General features: G+C 41.8%; 1 protein-coding gene across 1 annotated transcript in view; it reads left to right on the plus strand.

Annotated features, from left to right (window-relative positions):
- The window catches only part of GRIN3A (glutamate ionotropic receptor NMDA type subunit 3A), an 80,802-nt gene that overhangs the window by 44,350 nt on the left and 13,189 nt on the right, over positions 1 to 23,263 (plus strand). The window contains exons 4-6 of the mRNA XM_054397858.1: positions 13,731 to 13,876; positions 15,225 to 15,340; positions 17,695 to 17,846. Coding sequence (XP_054253833.1) covers positions 13,731 to 13,876; positions 15,225 to 15,340; positions 17,695 to 17,846 — 414 coding nt within the window. The remainder of the gene's footprint in view (positions 1 to 13,730; positions 13,877 to 15,224; positions 15,341 to 17,694; positions 17,847 to 23,263) is intronic.

Consider the following 23,263-nt stretch of genomic DNA (forward strand, 5'->3'; position numbering starts at 1 on the left):
GTTTAGTTTCCTTTGCTGGGGCAAATGTACATTTTCACAGTAGCAAGAAAAGGTTGCAATAGGTAACTCCTTAAACCAGAGATGGTACTAAAGGAGCATATCAGGACACAAATGGGGACACAGAAGTCCAGTACAGCTGGCCCCTATTTCCTGATTGAAGAAGGCCTACAGGATACATGAAGAGGGACCTTTTACAAAGAAATGTAGTGATAGGAAGAGGGATAGTAGGTTCAAACTGAAGAAGCTAGGTTTGGGTTGGAGATTAGGAAGAAACTCTTCACCATGAGGGTGGTGAGGCAGTGGAGCAGGTTGCCTAGAAAAGCTGCGGATGCCCCATCCCTGTAACTGTTTAAATCCAAGCTGGATGGGACTTTGAGCAACTTGGTCTAATAGAAGGTGTCCTTTCTCATGGTGGGGAACTTGGAACTAGATGATCTTTAAGATTCCTTCCAACCCAAACATTCAACGATTCTGTGATTGACTGGTGGTAGCTGCATTACAGATCTACAGAAGCCTCAGTGTGTGCAGCCTCACAGGCATGGATTAGGTAGAGAAGGGGCACATTGCAAAGCATGGGAGTCTGGGTACAAAAAAGAACATTTGCTACTGTTCTGTATCAGAAGCATGTATCTTTATGGCTGATGTGCCTTTTAGCCAGTCTTCTGACAAATCCAGGTATTTTATACTTCAGTTTCCGTTCTGATTTCCATAAAGCAGTGCTATCTGCTGTCTAATCTAGGTCTCAGTGACACAGACAGGGAGGAGAAGAAAAATTATCTGTAAGCACATAGCAGTTTCATTGACTGCCTTTGCCCAGCAGGCCTGAAACTAATGCCCAAATCCAGTAAAACTCATCATTACTAAATAAATAATTTTTAAAAAAAAGGGTTCTTATATTACAAGACCTCATCAGGGAGTGGTGGGTTTTATGGGCAAGAAGCTTGAAACAGGGACTTTGCTTTCAGGCTTCCAATGCTAGAAACCATGTTGGACATTCCTGTGTTCCTGTGTAATCTAGTATAGGTGATCCTGCTCTGCAGGAGGGTTGGCCTAGGTGATCTTTCGAGATCCCTTCCGACCCCTAATATTCTGCGATTCTATGATTCACCACAGTCTAAAGCATGTTGTGTAGATCAGATTATCTGAGACAAAATAATTGTGGAAGCCCAGAGGACAGAAAAAAACATTTCAAACATGCCAACTAGAAGGCATACAACAGCAGAGGATGAAGAGCTAGGCAAATTTTCCTTAAGGTGGTCCAATGCTTGGACTTTCTTTCTGTTAAAAGTGGTGTTATTTCAACAATATAATGAGCTTTTCAGATGCTTTCCAACCACTGTCACTGCTGTGGCAGCTGTCAGCTGCTCTTTGCCATCTTTAGGATGCACTTGAGTAGCTATACTTGTGAATTTACTACAGTTATATTTTGACATCTGTGCATCAATTTCCCTTCAAAATAACCTTTGACAATGGTGAAGTTCCTTTCCACGTTGTAATTTGACAGGAAATATCAAACCCATTGACAATCATTTAACAAAGAGGGCTACACCTGTGAGTCCTACTTTCAGCAATTTCATTGTGTTATCTCACCACACTTTACATGTCTGCAGTGGAGACATTACACAAGATTTGCTCAGTCTAATATGCTTTTACAGATATCTGGGAGAGGTAGGCACAATGGGCTGCTGTTGCAGACACTTCAGGATGAGATTACCCAAGCCATTCCCTGAAAGCATCTACTTCTCTCCATTGTGCATGGTGGTATACTAGCATGGCCAGTACTGATGTCTCACAAAAAATGTAGGTGCCCCAAGGAATACACTTGCACACACCTGCAATCACTCTGACAAGCCCCATCCAGCAAGGCATTTCAACAGCCTTGTTGTGCTTTGGCATTAGCCCTCAGAAGTCTCTGCTTCTTTTCCAGTCTGTTGTCTGAACAGTTGCTTTTAAGAGGTGTCCATCTTTTATTTACAAAACTAAAAATCTTCAAGTAATCGAAGCAATGCCAAATTTCAGGCATTTTGTTACTCAGGAAGTCAATGTGATTTTTGTTTCAGTTATGGCCTCAGTATAAGGATTGCTGAACCTGAGGGAAAATATCATTAAATGCAGGTTTTGTGAGGTTGCAAGATCTCATTTCTGATTTATGAAAATCTCAGTTAATTTAGAGGCCTTGTGGCCCTCATTATATTTGCTAAAAGCTTCCTGATATGTGTATTAAAGTAGTGAAGAAATACTAACTGGTAAGTAACTGCAGATGAGCTTTAGGAATGCCAAACCACAACAAAGGAAAGGTCCAGCCTCTTCATAGGCCTTTTTCATCATTAAGAGGTGTGATTCAGATAGCCCTGCATTTAATGACATTTTCCCTCAAGTTCAGCAAGCTTTAGGCTGAGGCCATAACTGCTCTGTGTTTATTGATAAATTTTCTTTCTGAAAAAATAAAGTCTTGTAAAAATCACACTGAAGAAAATGCTCTTAAAGGCCACCATGGTCTTTCACTGCAGCAACGTAAGATGAATCATTATAAGAAGTGCTACTTGCAGTGCTAAGTATTAAATAAATAATGAAATAGCTTGTATTTAAATATGCATTAAATGCATTAAATTGCATAGCAAAAAACCAAGCAACAAACTCAGTGGAGTTAACAGAAATCTTATTGCTCCCATGGGATTTAGTCTCTGTGCTGGACTGCAGGGTTCTTTTCTTTTACAACTAAAAAAGTTGGCTGCAAAAATCTATAGAGCATGCATTTCTGTGTAGGAAGTCGTTGGACACAGGAAGGTCATGACTTACAGCGTCACAGCCTGCTAATTAGTACATAGTGCTTTTCTGAGTATTAATGACTCAGTGAATGACCTGAACTCAAGAGGACTTTACGTGTCACGAAGACCAGAGTGAAAAAATCACAAAGGAGAAATTAAGCATCAGACTCCAGTCAGAATGAAGAACAGGTGTTGCAGGGCAATCTCATACAGGAATGAAAGACACCTGAAATTAATTGAGGTGAGATCTTGGCTTCTTCAGCTTCCCCGTGCAATTTATGGTGCCTAGCACATCACTTGTTTGGCTTCCTCTTCACCTTCTTAGAACTTTCTTGTGAAGTTACAGCTTTGGCTATCTAGGCTGTCTACTTTGGATTTTTATCATTCTGATACCTAGTTTATTAGAAAACACACTGCAGTCTTCTCCAAATCAAGTTTCCTTTCCCACTGAGACCAGCCCTTCTTTATGCCTTCTTGTCAACAATTATCTTTTTGGTATCTTTGCATTTTAATAACTTCTGCTCCATTTTTTCAACAATGTAGAATGCCTGGTCCTGTAACCTACTGTCTTGGCCACTCTTGTACCTCACCAGATGAATTATTTGATCCAAAGAATGCAGGGGTATGGGTGGAAGTGGGGAGGTATTGCTGTCATCATTGCACATGGTTCAGGTCATGAAGGTTGTTCTTTCAACATCAGAATGAATTAATGTTATGTAGCATTGTCCCAGCTATATCCACATCAGTTTCTTACTCTCAAGCTGCAGTATACCTATGAGCCATGTCATTTTTAAAAGAGAAAAAAAAAGCAAGCCCACAACCAGAAATAAAAACTGCATCATAGATGGAGCTCAGACTCTTGGAAGAAATAATCCAAGCCAAGAAATATGAAGAGGTGTTACTGAAATAATTGTCAGAGAGAAGCAGAGAAACAGTGAAGATATATAAGGTTAATCTTACTATGTGATGGTGGTAGATCATCGTACAATTGACTTAGCAGCAGTGAGGATTTTTTTTTTTTAATTATTATTATCATGATCTTTATCATCATTATCATTATTACCATCATCATTATGGTCTATAAAGAGAGATCTGGCTAGCCTTGCTTATCTTCCTAGTGACAAAAGTCCTCAGTCAGCTCCCACACTGAAACCCTGGATTTCAAGGATGCCAAGGGCTCAAGCATTCTAGAAAAAAAAAAAAAAAAAAAACCACAACCAATCCTGATTTACCTTCATTTGATGCTTTTGAACCAAAAGCCAGTAGCAAGTAATGTATTTAAGAAATTAGAGCTGTGCTGGTAGACACTTCCATGACATCCTGGCCCATTTGCAACACAATGCCATTGTTCCTTTTCTGAAAACCACAGAGCACTAACCTTACCTTACAAGTTCAGACTGTGTCACCACAGACGACCACCTTCAGCCCTGGTACCTGGGGGACAACTGGCACATGGAAAGGCGCAGGAGGACTTACAGTGTTGCTCTGATCAACCAACAACAGCTGAAGCAGTCATAATTTGTAGGGAAAAGGATTTGAAAGATGGTTGTTTTGAAGTCAAGAAAGCTACCTACGCTTTACATTACTGTCACAATAGATTTCACCCTTCAGCCCCCACTTATTGTAGAGAATTATGATGGCTTTTCATCGACAGACTTGAGATGTGGGATAGAAGGAGAAGAGGGATTACTTAGCCAGAAATCTCCCATGTGTGTTGGGTAATTTGAGCATGTATTCAGCTCTCCTTCTTTCGCTTCTTATTTGAAAAAAGACTTCACCTGCCTTACAGCACAGGAACATGGTCAATGAATTGGCTCACCCTGGAGCATTTTTACAGCTGTTTTGTGCTGCTGAAGCATAGCTGGAAACAGAGATCTGTTGCCTCTTGTGAATTAGATCCTGTTCTCCTTCAGTCTATCCATTTTTCCTACAATAATTTACACTTACTGCCTTACAGTTCTCAGCTCTCCTGGAATAAATCCCAGCTCAAAGATCCCTCTGTCCAGAAAACTCCTTAAGTGCTATTAATAAACAGGGATAAACACACCAAAGTTCTTTCCTTATGGAGCTTTTTGCACTAAAACACTGCCCAGAAATTCAATCAGTGTGGCACACTTCAGAAATTAAACTACCTACCACAGACTTAGAGTCCCCAGTCTCAACCCTTAGATGTACAGCTTCTGCAGCACAGAAAGGAGCAGAGCAAATCTTATAATTATTTTTTAGCATTCACACAGGGAGGGTCAATACAGAGGCTCTGCATCTTTAAACAGTGACCTAAATCACAATTTTTTCTGTGTATGCTCTTGTTGCGGTGCAGAAGAATAAACTGTCAGCACCAGACTGAGCATTTGTTCCTAGATTGAAACTGCTTATTGACTTCAATGCAGCTGTAAAGATTTATGCCAGCTAATGACTTGGCTGAGTTGGATTCAAGCTGACAGGATTTTAACTAAATTTGACATTATCCTGGCAAGCAAAAACCAGCACCACTAACACTTTTTGCAACAGGGAAGGGAAAGTGAGCTTTCAAATGTATTCTGCATACACCACCTCCTGGAGGCCCTAGGAACATCTCCACTTCCCAAGCCTGAACTCAGGGGATAGTTCATGAGCAAAACCTGCACTTCCATAAGTTCACATGTGAATTCTCATCTGCTAGAATTTGAAATTCATATGCTTCACAATGAATAATTTTATTTCATCTCCCTCTGCACCCCATAAATATTCACTAGTTAGTTTTCAAAAACTCAAAAGCCCATTAACCAAGTTATGCATTGTTTTGATATTTTCAATTCTGTTTGTTTTGTTCTGTTTTCCACTGAAACTTTGCTTAGCACTACCAATTGCATTTCTTTTATTAGTGGGTCATGAAAAATCTGTTGGCAGCTAGAAGACCACTTATATGTATTGGTTACATAAGGGAAAATAAAATTCTGTATACTGATATGCAAAAGACAGAGGACTGCACAACAGCAGATCTCTAAAAGCATGTCAGTTCTTCACAGCAGAGCAGGCCTACTCCTCTCCAGAGATTAGCAACTGAAACTCAACAGTTTTTCAAGATTCTGCAGCAGTTCCCTGGCAGAGACTGTGCTGACACTAACAGCCATTCTGCTGATATACAAGTTGTCCATTAAACACCTCACTTGGTGTTATACCAAGTAACCAGCACTATTGTGGGGCTGAGCTACTGAAACCTGCTCATTTTCCTTCAGAAGTTGATGTAAAAGCTAGGAAAATATTTTCAGCTGTGTTTGCCCTATCTATACTCTATTAAAATTAAAAAGCAGTAGTACTACAAGTGGTGGTAAAAGCTGAATCCATGTTAAATCTGCATCTGTCACTGCAGGGTGCAGTTGCTGGCAGTGCACTCCACTCTACAGTGGGTTGCCCTTTTTGCATTTCCTTCAAAGAATAATTCATGGAGTTGAATTTTGGAGAGGAAAGGCTAACTGAATGCATGGTGAAATCATTTTGATGATCTGAGATGCCAATTAGAAATTGAGTTCCTGAAGCATTTTTCCCCCAGCCAGCTATCAAGATCCACAGAACAGTTCTGAATCGGATTCAGTGAGGCTGTTAGTGCCAGTCAAGTACTGGGAGAGCACTTCTGTGCCAGTTCAGGCTGGGAGCCTCCTGTTACTGCCATATAACTACACCTCCAGTGTCCCAAGTGTCCAACTCAATAAGGTGGACACAGGAAGCAGCATATTTCTACCCATAAATCCTGCACCCTATAAATTCACCTGCAAAGTCATTCTCTTCCTCTTTCTTCCCTCTCTGCTCCCTTGGGAGATGCTCCCTTTTGGGTAATGGTGGGGGAGTATCTCAAGGCCTCTCAGGCCTCTGTAAGCCTAATGCCAGGAGGAAAAGTCCGGGGGCGAGAGGGTGGGGGGGGGCAGTCTCAGACCTGGCCAGCCTGAGACTAGCCTAGCAGTGGAAAGAAAGAGTTCTGAGGGTTTTGGGTAGACCCTTACATGGAGAGAAGGGAAGAGTTGGGACTGTTGGGGATCTTTGGGTGCTGTAGAAGGGACTCTGTATGCTTTGGGATATCTTTGCCACTATGATTTGTAGTTTCTGTAAAACACTTAATTGTTTTTCCATTTAACTTTCTGTCACTCTCCAGTCCATTTGTGTGAGTGTCATTCTTTTGCCCCTCTCAAGGCAATAGAGGATCTGTCCAGCTCTAAACCAGGACAATTTCCTAGATTTAAGTCACGTCATTGCTTATAGAAAATAGCCATAATTTCACTTCTCAACAGTTGTTCTGTTTAGACCTTCCTTGTTTCTTCACAGCTCCTGGCAAGCTCAGACTCCATGGGATCAGAAGGCAATATCTTATTGCCTGCTTTTTTTGGAGCAGAGACCATCTTTTCACTATATTTATATTCTGAACACCTGGGATTCTTACTGCAGAAGTACATAACAACCAAGTGTGATGCAAACCTCAAAATGATAGTAGACATAACAATCAGGCAAAAAGTCTTGGAGGAAGATCTTCTAGCTGTGCAGCCGAGAAAGATCATACAGAATCCACAACCCGCTAGAAAGATCTCAAAATCCAACAGCACTGTTTTGAGTATGTCAAGATTAACCGCTGGCAGCACCTCATACATTTTCAGTTTTAAATTCCAACTTGCATAAGATATTTCTGAGTGTTTTCAAGTCTGAGTCTAGGTGTTCTCAGCCTAACTGATGGCACTGAATGCAGTAGTACTGTATTATATAAACTGGAATGTGCCAAATAATGCAAAACCCCTGATGTTCAAGATTGTACTTTCCTGTTTCTGCTCCTGTGGTTTTATCACATCGATATTTTCATGCATAATTGACACCCCAAGCCATAGATGTATGCAGATGCTCAATTCTTGTCGACATCTTCCCAAATAAAACAAGTTCTTCACTTCCCACTCAGCAGATGTTTTAACAACAGAAGTCAGAAATCAAGAAGTTCTAGAAGGTGCCAAGGCAAGGGAAGTGATAGCTGCAGTATTTGCTTTTGGCAGTAAGCAGCACTAACATCACTTGCCTAGGAGCACAATGCTCTACAAGGAATAGAAGAGTAGCAGTCGTAAAGCTTTTCCTGGTGCTGTCAGAAAAGCTGGATGAATATTCTGTGGAGTTCTTGATTTTCCTTAAACACTTACATGACCTTCCTGTCTCAGTGACCCAACATCCATTTCATCTCCTCAGCACTGGGAGGCATTCACATAACCCCTTGTTTTCTTACATAGTGTGATGAAACGTTACCTCTTGTTTGTTTTCTTAAACAGTGAGACTTGGAAATACTGACACTTGAATCCCACAGAAGGTATTATCCTTAGAGGTCTCAGGGACAGCATTAGTACCCCAATTCTAGAAAGGATACTCCTTTTAAAAGCTCTTTAGCCTTTCTCATGCAACTTCATCCTTCACTTCCTAGCTACGTTTCCTAGTCCTCCTTCCAAAGATCTTAGAGGTCTTTTCCAACCAAAACAATCCTGTGATTGCACAATTTTTTGAAGGGGGGTCATCTTCCCAAACCATCTGTCCCTGACATTTGCATCAAGATCCTCTGTTCTTGGCATTCCACGGCCCTGAACCTCATTCCACACTCATCTGAACCTCTTAAGTCAGAGTACTGATTCCAGAGTCAGAGTACTGATTCCAGATGAGTGGTGCTTAGCCTCCTCTGGCACTACATCCCTCTCCTGCAAGGGATCTCATAACCACCTCTTGAACTTGTCCCAGGTACTGACACAGATCCAAACAGTAGGAGGCCATGTGTCTTACAACTTGATGTGCAACAGATTTTTCACTGCAGACTGGGGAGATGGTTCTAAAAATTGGTGTCGTGCCTAAATAGTATGACCGTTCATGGTATACAACATTGTTTCACACAAAACTGAGTTTACTAGTATGATACCCTGAGTCTCCAGTACTTGAACTGCAAAAATTATGTTGTTAGCTGCTAGAGCCTTCACCTTTCTTGGAGAGCCACTAACAAGCAATGCTAAGTAATTTCAACCCCTGAAAAGCACTGATATATCCATAGTTACACTGCTCAGACCCTTGGCATTGCCCTGCTTCTCCCACTTGCAGCTTGACTGGCACAGTTTGCAGTTTTTTGTGGTAGCGTTGCTAGCTAGCATTCAAGGAGCTAGTTGCAGGCTAAACATCAGTAAGTCCCACATGCAACAGCAGTGCTTAGCTTCCATGCCCTGTATGGTAGAGGAAGCCTGGGAGTACAGAGGTACTGGCTGAGGAGCAAGTATAATCAGAAACAATGACCCTTTTGAAAAAGCAAGTGATTTCCTTCAAAAAGGAGGTCTGGCATCTAAACAGAAGAAGAATGAGGGGTATATCATCTGTACCCATAACTATCCTTACATCTTGTTCAATGAATTGTCAAGCTGGGACTTCACTGTCTCTAGCTCAAAACAAACCTGTTCTTTTGACTACTTACAGCCTTAGATATTTGACTTCGGAGGGACCTTGTCAGCCTCACACCTTGAGTGCAAAGAAAACTCTTGCCTGGAGATGGATCAGCAGCTATTGCATTCATTTATTTTTAATCATACTTGCATCACCAGCAAATCTCCAGGTACTCTACAGATACAAAAAATATCTACACTTCCTAGTGCCCATTACCTGCTTTGTGATGGTTATTTGGCTTTGACACTGATTGAGCTTTGAATGAAAAAGCCACAGTATACACAGAAGTGTAGTTCCCACATACCAGAAATGCCTTTCATTTGTATAGCTCTTTCTTCTCAATAAGATACCTATATATATTTGTGTGATGAATATGGTTAATAATTTATGATTTATGAAAATATAAAATAAGAAAAACAGTATTTAGTAATAATAAAAATTATTAATAGCCTTTTATCAATATTTATATGCATATTTTAGTGCATGGTCATTAAATATATCCCACAAAATGGTACAGTATAACAATTTTGAACCCAATTAGAAAAATACAAAACAGTTATTCAAGAACTGAGGTTGCAATTCCACAGCTTGTCCACCAGATGGCCACTCAACAAGATACTTGCTACTGCTAAACAGCTAGAAGAGACAGAATGTCAGGGCATACAATCATAGGAACCTTTCAGAGACTTAAATCCATTTATGATCACAAATTGTGGCTCCAGGCTTAGCTGGGGAGGGCTGCTTATGAATCACAAATTACAATACCATCCTGGCTAGCGTGAGGATTTTAAACAGAACTGCAACTGGTGTTAAACACGTGAACACTGGAAAGGTACAGTTTCCCTTGTTGCTAAGTTACTGCTGGCTGCCCAGGCTTGCAGGGACGCCTGGGGACTGTGTCTACTGTGGCTGGCTCCCAGGGGCAGTCGCTTCTGGACACAGTGGAGGCGAGCCTTCTCCCACGGCTGTGGGGGTGCAGCGTAAACTTCTACCGACAGCCAAGTTCACCTAGACGGGCTCTCAAGTGGCTCCCTCAGTGCTGCAGTCCTGCAGAGTTGGCAGGGCGCGGTGGGGGAGCAGTTCCCTTTCTGAGGCTGCTGGAGAGTGCGGTGGAGGTGGCACAGCTTTTCCCCAGCTCGGGTCAGAAATGACCAAACATCCAGGACACTCACAGGCAGTTCCGGCAAAGCATAGGCAGTGCTCTGAGTCACCCTAGGTCAGCTTTGACTTACAGGCCTGTGGAGCAGTAGGAGGCAGCTACCTCTCTCTTGCAGCTGAGCCCAGCACACAGGGGCTCCTAGACATTGTCCTTACTTTGCAAGCAGACACACAAAGGCTTTGGCTCGCAGGTCTGCGGCTTGTGCACGTGGCAGACACTGTTAGATCTGCCAAAAGGTTCAGGCTAGTTGTCCCCCCAACTGGGTAAGCTTACCAACAGGGTCTCAGTCCCTTTAAGACACAGTGTCTGCTTCTTCCTACCAGCAGGACTGGAGATACTTTGCAAGACTGTCTCTAGTTGCAGTGCAGCTTGCAAATGACTCTACAGGCTCAGGTAAACTGAGGCATGACAGCACTTCCTGGGTAGCAGGTTTCTCTCTGGACTGGAAACAAAGAGCGTGCACGAGGGCAGAGCACATGCAATGGAGCAGAACAGCACAAAAGAGCTTAGTAGCAAAAGAGCAAAGAGCAACTTGTTTAAAATTTGGGGTAATATTTATAATATGCTCAAGGCTTGGATTTAGCCAGTGGTCGATCTTGGTAAACACCTTCAGCCAATGACAAAGCATATGGTTGGAATTATGCCCAAATTTGGAAGAAGCACACACATCCCAGAAGCATCCCATAAGGTGGATGCATGATCTTGTTTACCCCAAAGAAGGCAGGTTGGGTTATTTACTCTGGCTTGGTGATGCCTGTCCCTTTGTTTCCTCAGCTCCAGGCGGAGTGCCCCTCCAAAAGGAGGGGGAAGGGGGAATTTGAGCAAAACAGGTTGGGATAAGTTTTGACAGTATTTGGGCCATAATTCTGGGCATAGGCACATTTACCACAATATGATATTACAGATTTTTAAAAGCAAGTTACTGTCTCCCACAAATCATCAGTTTAAAAAAAAATAATAAAAATAATTCATTCTTGATTCTTAAAAATTATTCTTCAAATTCTAATTCTCCACAGTTGATGATTTTTCAGAAGCCCCTAGGCGCTAGGATTCCATTACAGATTTAAAGAAAACAAATATTCTTTTAATATAGGACTTTTTAAATATAAGAAAACTCACATGAAATAGAGCATGAGAAATAGAAAATCTATTTGAAAAAAATAAGGCAGGATTCACAGGAAGACTGTGATATTTACCTGTTCTGTAAGGACACAGATAGCTGTGTTTCCATCTTTTCACAGAATCCTTCCAGGAGAGAACTACAGAAAGTGAGAAAGCAACAGTCACAACTGATGAGTCTTGTTGCCATCCTGAAGTTTTTAACCCTTACCAGTCTTAGTAGATTGACAGTGAAGGTAGTGAAGCTAGTCCATTATCTGCTTTTGGTAACATTTTGTGTTGTTAATTCACAGTTCACAGAACTGGAAGCAAACCTTTTCCTCATAAATAAGCAGCAGTAAGGAGGAAATAGAAGTCCCACAAGATATAGAGGTTTGAAACTCTATAAAGATTTGTCCTTTGTAAAAGGAGTCAAGAGTCATCAAATGCAAAGCTGCAGATATAATTATGCTTAAGAAAAAGCATAATTACCAGAAGCAGGTAGAGCATAGGATGGAAAGGATCACTTCCTTACATATATTTCCCAAGGCTTCCCACCAGACATATGGTCTTGCTAGAGACAGGATATTAAGCCAGATGGACTTTTAATCTAATGCACATTCCAGTGTTGTCATCCTTTGTGGGAAATTTGACAATGTACCAAACACAATGTAAAGAATGAGCAGTCCTCAGTAAAGGATTTGGGACAGAAAATTGCAGGAAGGTGCAGATTACCCTCTCTCTTTTGTACCAGCCTATCTCATAGAGGCTAAAATATTTGTATAGATGTAGATGTTGGTGGCAGTTTGAGTGAGGGATACTTTCCAGTGTAGTCAAGCATCTGCAGACTTGGATGTTGCACTGCAATTGGCAGCACTAAGTGGGCCACAAATATCACAACAAACACCTAACTTGCCTTGGAAACTGGCTGTGTGGTTCAGTGAGTTTTTCAGACTTCACTGAAACTGCCAAGAAATAAACCCTAAAAAAAATAATACTGTGACACAGAGGGACATAAAGTGCAGGGACCCCATTCCAAACTCATCCTTTTTAAGCAGGGCGTCTTCAATGTCTTGACACTAGACCCAGGTTTGAGTTGACAGCATTGTGCTGGAAATCTCCATGATGTATTGTCGTAGCACAAATCTGTTATTTATGTCTTCTGGCACTTGAATGCTGCTTCCATACTTCCAAGCAAGAACATTTCCCTCTACACCCACAGTTCTTATGGCACAGCATGCACTATGACCAGCTCCTTATGGAGGCACTACATTGCTTGTCCCAGTTGTCATTCAGGCCAGAACACCTCAAAAAAGTATGCAAAGACTCCCACCATGCCCACATTCTTGTATTTACCTGCATGGCTCATTTCCAGGGTTGCAATACAGGGATCAGATCAGCAGAGGACATTGTTAAAGCACCTGCCCACCTTCCAGATAAAAATTACCAAAATACAGTGTATTCAAACCTTTCAGGACATCAAAATACCATCCAAAATACCTTTTTCCATTCTGTTTCAGACTAGATGACTCTGTGTTGACATCATACCTGTGTTATTCCTGAAGAAGCTAGGACTGATATTTTGTCTGTAAGATCATTGATGAGAAGAGAGGGAAGGGTCTTCTGTATGGCTTTGTGTTGCCTTACATTCTGTTCTACACAGATGATAATGCTGTGAGCCAGATGGACCAGCAGAATGCCTCTTTTCTTTGTCTTTGCAAATCAGAGCACGGCCATGAAGTGAGATCATCATTCAAGCTGCTGTTCGTGGTGTGCACAACACTACAATCTTTAGTTTCTCTGTGGACAGTGGCAGGAAAGACAGCAGTGGTCTGCGGTATGCTGTCTAGACATCTAGAAATTAAATAGTGGTGCTACCTTTCTGCAGAATCCAAATCTCATCCTTAAAGAGTCAGTGAAAGACATTCTACCAAAACAAATCCGGACTGCGGGGTCATTCACTGACTTCCTGAAGCCCCAGAAAGTAGTTAGGAAACCTAAACAACACAATAAATAACCCAACTAAACACCTAGATTTGGAGGTTCAGGATGTCTCAAGGGAAGTGTTTGTCACATTGAAGAAAATCCTGATGGTACACAAACAGGCTAATCAGTCTCCTGGCAAATCTTTTCGAGCTTTTTCTGTATATGGGAAAGCTGACTGCAGGAAAACATCAGAGGGAGGTCTCTGAATGCTGAGCATGTTGGACAAACTGTTCATACAAGACCAAGGTACCAAATGTGAAGGAGGCAAATGATTCTGCTAACCTGCAATTTCATCTCCTCAGCTCCACCACCCATCCCAAGGGTTTCGGTTTGGAACCGTGCGAGAAAGCAGCGCAGAAGACTATGTGAGGCAAAGCTTCCCAGAGATGCATGAGTACATGAGACGCTACAATGTCCCTGCAACCCCGGACGGAGTGGCGTATCTAAAGTGAGCCTCTGCACACAGCAGCACAGCTGATTCCCCAACCAGAATGCACAGCAATGAGATGGTGATGGGTTTCCCACTTTCGTTGTCACTTATCCCACAAAACATTAACTGAAGGGAGTGTGGCAGACAGAGAAGAAAACACATAAACACCTGGAGGGAGTGATACTTTGAGAACAAGCTAGTATAGTACCCATTGGAGTGTTTTCAGGGGAAGCAGAGTGTCACAGTGACTGTTGGGGTGTCACCAACTGTGGGCAACATATAAATCCTGGCAGGTTTCTGTGCTTAGGAGCACTTCATTGAGCAATGGAATGCATTCATTAAAAAACATCTCAGGCTAATCAAAAGTTGCAAGTGAGGCTCCTCAGCATCTTCAGCATGCTGGGAGGAGAGAAGGTTCTCAGAGAGAAACTTCAAAGCATTTATCATTAAAATTAATAAAAGAAACATTGTACTGGCAAAAAGTAATGGACATCAGGCTTTCTTGTTTTAGGGAATCATGGTATCACTGCATTTCAGAAAAAATTGTGCCAAATATCTAGGGTCACACAGTTGATTCACTCTGCCAGGAAACAGGAGAGGTGATAATAAGCCTGAAATAAGTCATTCATTTTACACATAGAAGTTGTATAACAGATGGCCTGAGAATTTTTCAGCAGAAGTTGCTTCCCATTTATGTATTTTTCCTGGACCCATTCTAATCATAATTAAGATGCATGGCAGTTTCTTTGGGTTAAACTGGAATCAATCCATTGAAATCCATGAAGTAACGGAACCATATCTGGAGGACACCTGGATCTTTGAGGTTAAAAGAGTAGAAGGGACAGTCCCTGGATCAGGTGAGATTAGGCACTGCAGCTGTCCTTCTATATGATCATTTTATGCAAGTATGCTATTCATAAACTGTTACTGAAATTCAGTCCTCTGTTCAGGTCATGAAGACTGAACAGAGACAAAAGCTGCATTTTTGCTCTAAATGACTAACATAAAAACAAACAAACAAGACAGCACTAACATTTTAGCACTTTTATGTGTTCCAATGAAGTTTTCTACCTTCAATTGAGTCAAAGTCTAATAAGTTGTAGTCTATTCCATCTTTCAGATCAGTAGTGTTTTGTGGGAGCAAAGTAAGTCCTACACCTGCTGTCCTGCTCTAGATGTACAAAGTTTGTATTTCATGCATAATTCTCTTCTTCAAAATATAAATCAGTTTTATATTTAAAATAGCAGTCCTCAGTAATCTGTTTTCAGTCGTTTTCCAGGGAGCTGCATATATAAATGTTCAGTGAGCATCACTGAGTCTTAGACTGTGATGAGATTCTGTTTGTGACTTTGATGTTAAACACAGGCATGATCCAGAGAAACTTGATGCCTTCATCATGGATAAAGCACTCTTAGATTATGAAGTGTCAATAGATGCTGACTGCAAGCTTCTAACTGTGGGAAAACCCTTTGCCATTGAAGGTAATGCTCAGTTTTATAACATAGTGCTCTGTTTTCCATGTGTTACATTTTCTTTCTTGTGATTTGGTATTCTCAGTGGTAAAATTCTCAGTGACTAAGCAAAACAAAAGCTTCACCCCTTTTTGCAGTTTTTGAGCTTTTAGATCCCTTGTATCATTTGTTGCCATGCTCTGTATAGGAGCTATTCAAAATGGTCAGACAGTCCCTCTCTAAATAAGTAGAAGGCACAGTTCATTTCACTGCTTGCAGTGAAGTGAGGTAGCATTTAAAAAGAGTCGTGCTTGTTGTAGGCTCACTTTCATTACATGTGTTCAAGACTCAGTAAAATAATGTTCGAAATGGTGTTCTACAGTTTCATTCTCATCTGAAGCAGATAAACATTGTTCCCATTTAGAAGGTCAGCTTAAGTTTCTCACTGACTCTGTAGTTAATTGAAGATAAGGGAGCCTGCCTTGGTATGTGGCCTCCTTCAGCCCTAGTGTATTGGCAAGGACAGATTGGAAGGCAGCATGGAAGCGAGGCTTATCTGAAGCTGCCTCTAGCATGGGAGAGGACATCACCAGCTATTAGACTTCAGGAATGACTTTAGTGATAGATGGCCAATGAAAATGATTGAAGCTCTCTCTTTCTTTCCCTCCAAGGGCAATCACTCTGGATGCTCCCTTCACATATTAAAACTGCCTTCTTCAGAAATGTTCAAACCTAATTGAGGAAGGCAATATCCTAAATGAAGGCCAGAGGAAGCTGGGCAGTTTAATCATTTCAGCTACAAGTCACCAGCACTAGGCATTTTGTAGAACACTCCTTTTTGTTATACCTCATCAGTGTCTCCCATTTGAATTCACACCAGCGACCTGAAAGCAATCTATTTTCTTCTTTTCCTTTTGTTGTGGGGGAGGATAGATGCTCAGAGGACTGATCAGGCTGTAGCAGGGTTTCTGTGTGTGCAGACGCATATTATTTCACCATGTGTATGCAACTTGATAAACCTCCCATTTCAGAAAGGTCAGCTCAGCTGAAGCTTCCACGACTTTGAATCAAGTAAAGCAAATTGCAATACAGAAAAAACAACACAAACTGTATGTTTTTGCACAACTGGACTTCATGTCACTTAATTTTGAAGCACCCAAATACATGTGCAGTACTCATGAACCCTAGCTATGCTGTCTGTGAAACCATTCCTTCAATGTTAGCAAATATTATATTAGCAAATATGTTAGCAAATATACATTTCAGGGGGAAATACAGGCACAACCTACAAAAATCATCAGCAAGGGGGACTATTGTGTTGTAGGTATGTGTATCACCACATCACTCTGCATCATTGCAACGCAAGACACTGTATTGGCAAATTTACCACTTGTACGTGTACAGGGTTGGTTGGTTTGTTTGTTTGCTTTCTTCCTGTGTTTTAGTGTTGTGCTTTTTTTTGCCTTTTTCTTTTTCTTTTTTTTTTTTTTTTTAAAGGAGACAGTCTGAAATTCTGAGTTCTGAGCTGATAAAAACCCAAAAATTGACAGTGGACTAGAAAGCAATTTCTGCATAACAGTTGGCAGGCATCTCTGCATGCAAGTGCATGTCTTTCAGGCATGAATTGTATTTGGCTTTTTAAAGTCAAAACCTGGATTCTGTAAATGAAAGACCATATTTGCAATTACTGAATCTGTTTCCATTTATGCTAAATTCTTTACCAGCATTTTAATGTGGTAAAAGACAACACAGTGGCTAAAATACATATTTATTACTATCCGATAGTCCATGTCACTGCCAGAGCAGAACTACAGAAATGGAAGGTATACCCTGGGCTTTAAATTGCTGTGTGAAAACAATACAGGCTGCTCCCATATACATTTACATGCACACAGCTCATCATCAGAAAATATATGGGAAGAAAATGTCACATCTGACACCACAGTCACATCCACTGACCTAAATGTGTAAAGAGATCAGAATGGCTTACTTGACATTAAAGCCATTTTGTTGTTAAAACAAAGGCAAAAAGAAGAACTCCTAGCAAGGGTATGCAACATGCTGTGTTTCTAGGGTTAGGACAGATTTATTCATCTGTACCAACATCTTAAGTAAAATATGTCCCAGTTTTACCTATTTCTTTTGTGGCATTAATAATTTTAAATTTGCATATCCTGTTTCATTTGTGTTCTTTATTTTCCACATCAAAAAGTCTCATCTCAACATTCTCAGGCCTCAGTAAGCCAGCATCAGGGTTTTAACTGCCTTGCTGAAACAGAATGCCAACTTGATCTGCCACTCTGGCAGCTGGTAGTTGAAATTAACATATTTTAACAAAAAGTAAACAAGTCAAAGAGAGATGATTGTGTTGTTTTTCCTTCTAGGATACGGTATTGGTCTTCCCCCCAACTCTCCGCTCACCTCAAACATCTCTGAACTGATAAGCCAGTACAAGTCACACGGTTTCATGGATGTTCTGCATGACAAATGGTACAAGGTTGTTCCATGTGGGAAAAGAAGCTTTGCTGTCACAGAGGTAAGCAATGACCTTGGGTCACATGAATGAGGATTTGCTCAAGTTGTCAGTTACAATGTGCAGTAGACATGCACATATGACAGAAATGGGCTGCAGCTGAAGGAAAACATTACTCTTCAAAAGGAAGAGATGCTAATCCCAGCAGCTCTCAGATCAGAGTACAAGGAGAACATCAGCAAGGCTGTGCTGCTAAGTTAGCCATGCAGTGCACACATCAGAGAGCACTTCTGGAAACAAACAGGCATGTAACCTAGCAGTAAAAAAGTGATCTGGCACACTGCACAACAAATCTATCCAATTCCACTCAGTTATGTGTATCACCATCTACAGGATCTGTCAGTGATTCTGGACCATCTCACATGGGAGTGATAGCTGAAATAGTTATCAGAGAGAACAGAAGAGCAACAGAAGAGAGTGGGAATTCGATACATGCCAAATGTCTAATATAACCCTGATTCCGTTCTAGCATGGTGGCAGCTGCTTGTAACAAAGGCAGGACTTCAGCCTAGGACAGGACTTCATCCATGTTAAGTACAGAAGAGAAGCAGGTCTTAGGTCTTAAGTAGATCCTCAGGAAATGGAAATAAATCTGATACCGAATCAGTGGAGTTATGCTAGGTCATGGCAGCTGAATATGTAGGCCATTATTTATGAGAAAAAGACCCTTATCAGAATAGCAGTCTTTCATCAAGTTCCCTAGGCTGTCAAGTTAAAAAAGATAAAGTACTGAGGAATCAAAAGATCCAGCATTCCTGAAGCTTAAAGCTGAACATGAGCCAGCAGAGTGCCCAGGCAGCCAGGAGAGCCAATGGCATCCTGGCCTGTATCAGGAATAGAGTGGCCAGCAGGACAAGGGAGGTTATTCTGCCCCTGTACACAGCACTGGTCAGGCCACACCTTGAGTACTGTGTCCACTTCTGGGCTCTTCAATTCAAGAGAGATGTTGAGGTACTGGAATGTGTCCAGAGAAGGGCAACGAAGCTGGTGAGGTGCCTGGAACACAAACCCTATGAGGAAAGGCTGAGGGAGCTGGGGGTGTTTAGCCTGGAGAAGAGGAGGCTCAGGGGTGACCTCATTGCTGTCTACAACTACCTGAAGGGAGGTTATAGCCAGGTGGGGGTTGGTCTCTTCTCCCAGGCAACCAGCACCAGAACAAGAGGACACAGTCTCAAGTTGTGCCAGGGGAGGTTTAGGCTGAATATTCGGAGGAAGTTCTTCACAGAGAGAGTAATTGCCCATTGGAATGGGCTGCCCAGGGAGGTGGTGGAGTTGCCATTACTGGAGACGTTCAAGAGAAGACTGGATGAGGCACTTAGTGCCATGGTCTAGTTGATTGGATAGGGCTGGGTGATCAGTTGGACTAGATGATCTTGGAGGTCTCTTCCAACATGGATGATTCCATGATTCTGTGATTCTATATTTAGCTCAAGATCTTCAAAAATACATATTATATTCTCACTAGTACAGAACACATAGCTGGAGGTATGATATCTCCTCCTCAGAGATTTCAGCCAAATATCAAATCAGTTCTCCAAGGAAGTAGTAGCATGGCCATTTTCCCTGGAAAAGCAGCACAGTTTCTTAGGGCTCTGACTCACATTCCTCAATGATCACCTTAGCATCTTGCCTACAAACTGTAGACTGACTAAATCACTAGAAAACCAACAGCTTTTACAGATAAAACAAAGAAAGTGTCTGGTTTTTTTCATATGTAGATTGTTGGGGCATTTCTACCTCTCTTACTAAATTTTAATATGTCATTGTTTTGATTGGGATTTAATTAACGAGGTGGGAATTATAAAAATATACTTACCTTTATTTTTTCAAAAACCCTGCCCCAAAATTATGAACAAAACTGATTAAGTTTATTTACAGGTTCTATTCGGTCAGGAATTCTACCAGGATGCTTATGGGCAACTTTAACAAAATTTAGAGAATTCAGGAAATGGAAAAGACTAAGCTACAAAATAGCTTCCCCCCACTTATAAATCAGAGGCAAGCCATGACTCTTAGGGAAAGCCAAGAATGCTGGTTTTACTCACAAGGATGGAGCAGGAATTTGGAGGTGGTCCCTAGGTCTCTCTTCAGTCGCAGGCTCCAGAACTGCAAGTTTTATAATCCGATTTGTGGGTAACGGAGCACGAATCCAAAGGAAAAGGGACCCACCAAAATCAAAGTGTCCCTAGACACTGCTGCCATGAGGAAAAACTCGTGCAGCAGCACTGTCTGAGCACTGCAAGACAAGCCGCACTGCCGGCGTGTTCCAGTGAACGGACGCAGTTTAGGGCAGGCAGGGTCACTCCAGCACGGGGCAGGGAGCAGAGAGCAGGACTGCAGGGCAGTCTCCTTCTGAGGAGAAGCCAGGTCCAAGTGCTGATTTCTCCAATTTCACCACAAATCCAGAGCGAGAGCAGAGCAAGTCCAAAGTGGGTGCCAAAATGAGAGAGCCCAGTCTGCTTCCTCTAACTCTATTTTAATACCTTCCTAGATAATGTGTCCAGGGCCAATATATACTGGGTGCAAAGAACCAAGCTAATCACAGTTCCAAATCCCAGCACGGGCTTCCCCCACAAGTGAATACATGTGAGGGACCTCAGCTCCCAGCAGGAAGAATGGGCACCTTTTTACCTGTCCCCTGGTGGGGGGGAAGGCAATTTCGTGCCTTTTCCTTCCCCCATTCAAACCTCCACTGATGGAGGTGGAGGAAGTAGGGGTTTGGAGCACCACCTGACAGCCGTAAATGAAATAAATATTTTTGTATCAGTCATAGAAGAAAATACAATTTGTTTCTATTCAGCGTACTCTATTTTTCCTGTTATTTAGCTCCATGCAGTCAGTCACACTAACATTGAGCAGATTCACTGAAGCATAGACAATGTTCAGCACAGAAGCAGATAATTCATTTTCAGAACAGTCTCAGCCTCTAAGTGGGTATTCATTCACATTGATTGCATACAAAACTAGGACCCAGCAATTGCCTTTGGATAGCTAGAGTAAGGCTTTGTACTTTTCCAGTCTTTTTGATAAATTTGATCTGTGACACAGCATTCCTGTTGACCAAGAGTAATGACCCCAAAGTGGGAATATATGTAGGTGAAATATTGATCAGGGTAGCCTCTAAATGGCAGAAATATCTATCTGCCTTTTTTCTCATTACCTCTTTAGGTGGCACCTGATTCTTATGCACCTACCACTCCTGCCCATTAATTTTTCTGTAAATTTGTTTTGAGATTCATCTTCTTACTCACCAATTTTTTTTTCTAGTCTTACTCTGGGAAATTGTATTTCCTGTGGCAGACCTCACTGCTAGCCCTTTCCATCTCTCTCAACAGCACTTCACTCATTCTAAATTGTGTTTGAAAACAAAGTTGTCTTGGAAAGGTATGTCTTGGTAAGGTTGAGAGACTGAGATCCCTGGGGCTGTTCAGTCTGGAGAAGAGAACACTGAGAGGGGATCTAACCGATGTGTATAAATATCTGAGCAGCAGGTGTCAAGTGGAGGGGCCCAGGCTCTTTTCAGTGGTTCACAGTGATAAGACAAGGAGCAATGGGTTCAAACTTGAACATAGGAGATTTCACCTCAACATGAGGAGAAACTTCTTGACAGTGAGGATAACAGAGCACTGGAACAGGCTACCCAGGGGGATTGTGGAGTCTACTTCTCTGGAGAGTTTCAAAACCCACCTGGATGCATTGCTGTGCAGACTACCCTAAGTGATCCTGCTCTGGCAGGAGGGTTGGACCTGATGATCTCTTGAGGTCCCTTTCAACCTCTGTGATACTGTGATACTGTGATACTGTATGATCCAGACTAGGGCTGGAAATTTTGCAGTGACTTGTCAAGCTGAGAAACCAAATAAAGATGAGTTTGAAAAGTACAGAGGTCAATAGGGCTTGACTCCACTGTTTTATATGAACCTCTTCAGCAAAAGCAGTTGGCCAAGGCATCTTACTCGGGCCAGCATTCATTCAGTCATTCATGAAGGATGCAGCCAATTCAAACTTGGAATGAATTGCTGCAGTGAATTGCTGCAGGGAATTGTATCTTAGCCTCTCCACCATAAGTAATTGCTGGTAGCAGTAGTTGTTTCTGCTGATTGCTAGTCTCTAGCAATATCACTTGAGTACTCTTGATTTAGAATTGTCATAGTCTGGTCTCAAAGGAACATCTTCAATGTAAATTTGCTAAGTCCCTACTTAGGGCAGAGCATAGTACAGGAGGGAAGTGGAGTTGGCAAGGTTATATTTGCACATATAAAGTCTGGACGTATAACATCTGTGCATAATCAATTTCATTTGTTTTCAGTTTGCGTACAATACACTTGGCCCTTACTCTACCCTATTGTTATTCTCGTTAATTCCACTTCAGCAGGAGCCAGGTTCCTAGGACTTCTCAGGACTTTTAGGTCCCCCCAAGCTTGGGAGAGTCTCAAAATTCTTTCTGCTGAATTTTTGGGAATCAAAACACAGGGAACTGGCAGCTTTTCAACTTCCTGCTCATGGTGATGCAACAGGTACAACATTGAGCCACTAAGACAGCAAGCAGGTTGGATGGCTTGAACAGGCAAGTTGCCTGTCACTTTGCAGTGGTTTTGACTTTTCAGACCAGGCAGTTTCATTTAAACATAAGGAAGAACTTTCCTTTGAGGGTGACAGAGTATAGAACAGGCTGCCTGGAGAGGCTTTGGAGTCTTCTTTTTTGGAGGCTTTCCAAACCCTTCTGGATGCATTCCTGTGCAACCTGATCTAGGCATACCTCCTTTAGCAGTGAGCTTGGACTAGATATCTCCAGAGATCCCTTCCAACCTACCATTCTGTGATGATCAGGACAGGTTGTAGAGGAGATGAGCTGGCACACTGGTTTCTCAAGACAGTATGAAAAATAAGGGCCACTCCTCTTCCAGGGAGCAGTCAGGCTTTGCAAAAGGGTAACTGCGTATAGAGTGCATCATAGCTTTTGATCTACACTTTAAAAAATGCTATTGTTGAAACGGGATCTCGTATTTCACTTGAGAGCTTTATATATTCTCCACTCACAACTGTCACAAGACAAGAGAAGCTCTAGAACTTTAAGACTGATTTGCACATATTTGGGCCATTCAGTCAGTTAACAACCAATAGATGGAATAAAAAAAAATTACGTATTGTTATATCACAATATCCCAACTATTAATATCAAGAACTTATTGATACTTCACAACAACAGTATCCAGCCTGACATCTGCAACAACAATATTTGCAAACACACAAACAACACCAGCCCAAAATTACTCTTACTGCAGACTTTCTGTACTTTCTACCACAGCTGGTGACACTAGAGAAGGCACAGTGCGATGCACCACCTGACAGAGCCTAATCAAGAGATCCATGTTGCTAGTGATGGGGATTGATCATTGACCACATGCTTCCATCTGATC

The sequence above is a fragment of the Indicator indicator genome, chromosome Z (genome assembly GCF_027791375.1).
Source record: "Indicator indicator isolate 239-I01 chromosome Z, UM_Iind_1.1, whole genome shotgun sequence".
NCBI classification, from domain to species: Eukaryota; Metazoa; Chordata; class Aves; order Piciformes; family Indicatoridae; genus Indicator; species Indicator indicator.